The sequence below is a fragment of the Acanthisitta chloris genome, unplaced genomic scaffold (genome assembly GCF_000695815.1).
Source record: "Acanthisitta chloris isolate BGI_N310 unplaced genomic scaffold, ASM69581v1 scaffold19302, whole genome shotgun sequence".
NCBI classification, from domain to species: Eukaryota; Metazoa; Chordata; class Aves; order Passeriformes; family Acanthisittidae; genus Acanthisitta; species Acanthisitta chloris.
The window spans coordinates 12271-19057 of NW_008659013.1; the positions used below are offsets into that span (position 1 = coordinate 12271).

Consider the following 6787-nt stretch of genomic DNA (forward strand, 5'->3'; position numbering starts at 1 on the left):
GGTTGATTCTGGAAAAGGGCACACAGAAAATGGTAAGGGAAGAATAGTGGAGTAGAAGAATGTAGTTCAGGCAGGGGATAATCAGAGAGGGGCAGAAGAAGGGAAAGGGAGAGACATACATACAGGTTGGGGGAAGTTAAATGAGTCAGAAGCAAAAGGGAACGTAAGCAGATCAAAGCAAAGAGTTAGAAGATTAGTAAATTCTTACTTAAGCCAAAACACTATCAGAAGATTTCACCTCTGAAGGACAGTACATTAGTACAGGCTGGCAGGAGATTTACGGCCTGGCCTGAATAGCCTAGTAAAGGAGGTGGGAGAGAACTATTCCCTACAGGTGTTGGACTTCATGAAATCAAAAGACAAACAAGCTTAAAAGGCGGGATGGAAGAAAAAAAAAAAAGACCCACTTGTAAAGAGTGAGTCAATAAATTATCAACAGAAACTAGCACATGAACTCAGAGATAGAGCAAAGATGCACAAGTGCACATCCCTGCACCAACAGTCAGCATTCATCCACTTATCCATTCTTGTAGAAGAAGAGCAAGTACCTTCAGGAGCAGTATGCAAAAAAAGGATGCTTTACCACAGGATCCCAGGACCAGTACTAGCCTTTCAGCATCTGCACTTCAGTAACTAAGAACAATAAAGAAGCCTTTCTCCAGGAGCCCTGCTTATTTTCACCCCATCATTTATTTCCCCACAGGTAAATTTTCTCAGTGTTTCTCTAGGAATTTCTTTATTGCTCTCAGGAAAGGTAGGGAGAAATTACTATACTGCTGATCAAAACTCCAAGATATATCAAACAAATTTGACTCAGCTCTTCAACTAGTATAAATTTGCACATCTCCATATGGTGCACACCTGCTGAGGACCTAATGCTATGAATTCCCATTTTTGCACAGCAGTGTTATAACTTCTGCTCCTCACAGACCATCACAGTGCACAGAAAACAAGGCAGACAATGAGGAAAGAAAGCCTATTAATTTGTAGTCCAGTTGACAGAGAACTCTGGAATGGCAGGACAGGATTTTACTCTTTCTTCCTCAGTTACTAAGAAACTGGAGTTCTGGCCCTGCTTTCATTTTGACTCACTGACACCTGCTTGTGTCAAAGCAAACAGATATAGGTATCCAGAAGTCTGTAGGAGCTGGGACACACATACACAGTCTAGCTTGGCTTCAGTGCCTTTATCCAATTTGTTAAAATATAAAAACAGTATACTAAAATCAACCACAAGCCTAGCAGGGAAGTTATCTCACCATCCTGGGTCGATTCTGTCGAAGAAAGCTCTTCATATCTCCTCCAGCCATGAGCTCAAGCAGAATGAAGCGAGGCAGCGTCTGCAGACTGACACCAATGCACTGTACAATATTTTGGTGGTTGAATTTACTGAAATCCAAGGTCACAGCAACATGGAAAAGAAAGACAGCATTAGTACCTGGCCAACATCCATCACACTCTCACTGTGCCTTGAGCTTTGACAACCTGGATTGAAGCAAATCCTGATGCAGTGCAAGTTACAACTTCTGCCATATCAAAATGCCTCTTTGGTTATGACAGCCCTAAGACCAGGGTTACATCTGGCTTTGTCCACGAAAAGCCTTCAAGAGAAGGTATGAAAAGCTAAAAGCAAAGCAAAGCCTTCTGTCTGTGAATACAGAATTTAATGAACACACTGACTGAGAGTGGCATGAAAGGAATAAGAAAGTCAAGCATGCAAATTTTATTGGCATTTGTGAAACAACGTCCTGACTGGTAGAGATTTTAATTCAACACTGGTTATTTTAAATATAGTTCCATCTAGTTCGGTGGATTCAGTTCAGTATTTAGTCTGCCAAAGAGGGACTCAGCTAATACCTACTGCAGCAGCTGCTTATGTGATGGCTTTCTGCTTTTTACAAAAGAAAGCTGAGATTGTCAAGAAGCTCAGTAAGACTCAGGCATTAGACAGCAACATCTTCCCTTAGATAGAAATTGCCTGGAAAATATAGGAACTAAAAATAGAAAGGAAGTTGGGGAAGAGAAAGAGTCATATACTACTAAGTGAATCAAGGTACTCTGTAATTGATTGAAATTGGTCTTTAAAAAAACATACATCAGCGTTACCTCCTGTTCAGCTGCCAAAGTTCTTGCAGACTGGAGGAAGTGGCACTATGTCATGAGATTCATGCTTTAATAGCAGAAAACCAGCATCTAGGTATGAGCTAGGCCAGACAATGAGAAGAGGAACTTCATGTTGCACAAATTCAAAATGCATAGGATCACTTACAATCAACCTTGACTATACTACTATTTTAAAGTCACCCTTGACTATACTATTGTTTTAAGGTTATGGATTTATGTTAATGAAGCAAATTCTAAGACTGGAATACTTATAGTAAGGTGGCAATAGGAATGGCTGTCTGTTATCTTTTCCGGGCAGGTTTTATAGATCTTATAGCTCACTGTCAGAAGGTCATGCAGATAGGACCTCATAAAGGTTCTGAAAAGCTTGCAAATGCATCAAAAGCCAGAACATATCTAAGAGAAGTGGCTGCCCTTGGAGAAGGACTGTGTTCCACCTGTGCAGGCTATACAGACAGAGTCATACTCACTACAGAGGTTTCAGAAAGAATCACTTAGCTATTTTTGTGCAAAGAAGAGGTAAAAGCCTGGGACCTTCACTGCAAAAAAGCACTTCCTTATGGCAAACAGTTCTACAGATAGAAAAAGAAAAAAGGCTGCACGTATGCTTTGCTATTGACTGAAAGTCATAATAGGAAAACCTTTTCACACTTTCTCCTTCAGCTGCCAAACATGCTCTTATAAAAACTCTTAACTTTTATATGCAAGAGATAATACAGCTTAAGCCCTAGTATCCAAACCTAAAACCTTACCTCCCTGACACACACCTGTGTTGTACTGCTTCTGGTGCTGGTCTTGCAGAGGCTGAACATCTCAAGACACTGCACAGGTGGCTTTAATCTTTAGCTTTTCTATTGTTTTCCATTTCATCATTGAAAATTTGCTTTTGCAAGGGCTTTGGGACATGAATTATACTTATTAAGAGGGCAATAGGATTCTTTGAAAAGCAAAACATTTCAAATGCAGAACATGTTTGTACAACAATGTTGTGCCTTCTTACTCCTCTGAACATGACTGGCAGAATTAGCCAACAGAAATTTTTGTTAAATTGTTGTAATTGTTTTTGGGTGGGATAGAGTTAATTTTCTTCACAGCTCATATGCTGCTATATTTTGGATTTGTGATGAAAACAGTGTTGATAAAGCATTCATATTTTAGGTATTGCTGAGCAGTGCTTACATGGCATTAAGCCTTTTCACACACACACACACACACACACACACTCCCAAGGAAACACAACCCTCCCTCCCAGAGAGAACACTGCAGGGCAGAAGAAGTTGGGAGGGGACCCAGCTGGAACAGCTGATCCCAACTGACCAAAGGCATATCCCATACCATACAGCATCATGCTCAGCAATAGAAGACGGGGAAAGGAGGAGGGAGGGGGGAAGGACCATTTGGAGTTTGGCACTGCCTTCCCAAGTAGCTGTCATGCATGATGGAGCCCTTCTTTCCTGGGGGTGGCCAAACACCTACCTGCATGCCCATGGGAAGCAGCAAATAACTTCTTTACATTGCTTGGCTTGCACACACAGATTTTGCTTTACCTATTAAACTGTTTTTAGTTCAACCATGAGGTTTTGGCCCTTCTCATTTTCTTCTCTGTCTCAATGCTGTATGAGGCCAAGTTGCCTACTGGCATTAAATCATGATAGGCAACAAAACAACCTCAGTTATATTGTTTGAGATAAACAAGTAGCTGAAACCAGTAACTCGTATGCTACTAAAATGCCATCTGGTGAAAAATATTCTGAACACAAGCAAATGGATAAATGATTCTACGATTATCTACATTACTCTGTTTCCCCTCTGCCCATCATCAGTATAAAAATCTTAAACTATACCTGATAATCAATGCTTCCATCAGGAAATCCATCTCATCCTGCTCAGAGCAGACTTCTGGCAGGGTCTGTTGAGATGTAAAGACAGTGAGAGCCATCCCACCAAAGAATCGAGAACGTTTAGGTGACCACCAAAGGAAAAAAGAAAAAAAAAATAAAAGAATGATCATGTAACATGTGAATGGCTTCGGGAACCTACAAGGAGGGGCTAATCTTCTCAGTGCCCAGTTTATTGCACTGCATGTGACCCATTTGGTAAAGTCAGAATAGGAAATTAGTGACCTACTTGGAGATTTTTTTTATTCATTTGACTCTACGCACACTTCTGGAGCAAAAATAGCTTCAGGTACACATCAAGAAAGGCATTAGGTGGGGAATTACAGATCTAAAAAGCTCTTTTAAATGACAGGTGTTAATTTCTTTCCTGCCAGCAGACTTGGACAGCACCTGCTGCTTATACAGATGAACTGAGTCCACTGGCAGCAGTAGAGGCAGTGCATGCTACTGTGCCCACTGTTTTAACATTAGGGGGTGGTTTGACTGCAGCTGTGTGTGGTGCCCACTGCCAAGTGGCATGCAGAGAGATGGGACACTCAGTGTGGTGTGTCTGGCATGGGAATAGCTCTTGACATCAGTAGTGTGGGCTACAGGAGACAGGGCTGCATTTTGCCATCTGAAATATCCCCATTCACGCAGGACAGTGCAGATCATCTATTAAATTGGTGGAAGATTCACAAACAATATATGGATAACAAGTAGTCATTGTTTCTGAGACTTTCCAAACTGGTGACATCCTCACTGGCCTACCACAACTGAACAACATGCTGAACTCCTTCTGTTTGCCACTGTGCTCTGGTGTTTCCTCCAGTCGGGACAGTCAAACCAAGCTAAGCAGTTCCAACTGCTTACTAGTGTCTGTTCTGGGTTTTCATCCACATTTGTACAGTGGCACTGGGAAGTTCATAACAAAATGCCACAATGCATGAGCTTTCATTTTTTTCTTTTTTAAAGAGGGTTTTGAAGCACAGGATGAATAACAGTAGAATTTTTTATTAATGAAGGCTACATTCTTGAGCTGAACTCACAGAAGTAGATTTGGTTCTCTGTGTCACAAGCTTATGAAATAACAGAAGCAGGCTATGACCATCATTAACTTCAGGCCTGAGTAACTGACAAATCCTGAGGCAACCACAGTAATTTCACAGAAAAACAGCCTGTTATCTCTTTCCATTAATGACACAGAAATTAGCATGATACCACAATATATATTCACAGCAGCATATTTAACACTGTGCAATAGTAAGAGGCTACCCAAAAGTTTCATATATGGTAGAAAAACACTACTCTCAGTCTAAAGGAAAGTAACTGAGAAAAAACATGGCTTTTTAAATATGGTAATGTCATATGAAAACCTTAGGAGAAAGTACTCGCACCCATTGAAATGCACGAACAGTAATATATACACATTCATATAAATGTTTACTGTTTACTGTCACATAAATGCTTCATACTAATATTATCCAGTGCTTTCTTTTCTTTATGCAAGATTTAGAAATCCCCTTCTAGTCCTCAATGTCCCAAAAATGTCTGTTTGTTACTATTTTTGCTCCCTTTAAGTTTCTGGTTTTCTTGTCTACTCACATCTATAAATCATTGTGGCAGAAAAGTCATTGTAGCAGGTTCTCTGGTGGGGTGAACTGATGGTTCTATGTTGATTTCAAGGGAGATATATTTATTTATGCTTACAGATAATTAACTGTTTTATTTTAACTAATGATATTGTGCAGTCTCCAGGTGACTAATTCACACAACTTCCAATTTGAGGGCACTGATTCTACCCCTAATGAACAACTGGAATGGAGCTGACAAAATATATTGCCCTTTTCAGATTCTCTTCCTACTCAGACCACACCTTACATCCATTAGGCAAGCAGCAAACAAGACAGACGCTTACTTTCTACCTGCTGATACAGCTTAAAAATCAGAGTTGGTAATTCCCAGATGCAGCCATGTGTAGAAACCTGCATCACACATATTCATACACCATTATGCATGTGATGAACATAAATCACCAACTAGAATAGGTAATACAGCTCTTATGGGTAATTATTGCTATATAAGAAATTTGTGGGTACTGACCTTGATAGCCACTTGAAGAGGGTTGGGATCCCCTGCAATACCTACCACAGTGCCCTCATAAACCTCACCAAATGCACCATGTCCTAGTGCCCTGTAAAAAAAGGAGAGAACACGTTACATGCCCTTGGATCCAATGTTGGCCAAGCCCTCTTCATCTAGTCCAAGACTAGGAATAGAACCTCCTAAAAGCATGAAATCAACAAGAGAGTTTTGCTATCACAGAATCTTCAGAGTTGGAAGGGACCCACAAGGATCATTGAGTCCAACTCTTGGCCCTCACAGGGCAACCCCAAGAATCACACCATGTGCCTCATTTTTCATCTCAAAGCTTCACAAAATAACTTCTCGGTATTTTCTGTCATTGTGGCGAAATAGGGCAGTTGGATCCTTATAGGTTCTGCAAAAATAAGCAGCCTCCTCAGTCCTAGGCCCTATCGCCAGCTACAGCAATAAGAAGAAAATGGAGAACAACAGACAAGGTGGCTGTATGCTGATGCCTTCAGGCCATGGTGTAAGACAGCAATAAGAATGATCAAATTTTCCCTTCTGAAGTTTATATAACTTTGATCAATATCATCTGGCTGGTATGGAGCTGAAGAGTGACCTAGCATGTATCTCCTTGTGATAGGAAGTTTCCTCGTGTCAGGAAATACTGAAAAAGAAATACTACTATAGATCTGGAA

At 40.7% G+C, this 6787-nt stretch overlaps 1 protein-coding gene across 1 annotated transcript in view; it reads right to left on the reverse strand.

The window, feature by feature from the left end:
* The window catches only part of LOC103797047 (leukocyte tyrosine kinase receptor-like), a 35790-nt gene that overhangs the window by 6809 nt on the left and 22194 nt on the right, over positions 1–6787 (reverse strand). The window contains exons 17-21 of the mRNA XM_009069243.1: positions 6105–6195; positions 3969–4033; positions 1260–1389; positions 1060–1072; positions 1–8 (exon numbers count right to left, since the gene is read on the reverse strand). The exon at positions 1–8 is cut by the window's left edge and continues 77 nt beyond it. Of these exons, the coding sequence (XP_009067491.1) occupies positions 1–8; positions 1060–1072; positions 1260–1389; positions 3969–4033; positions 6105–6195 (307 nt within the window). The remainder of the gene's footprint in view (positions 9–1059; positions 1073–1259; positions 1390–3968; positions 4034–6104; positions 6196–6787) is intronic.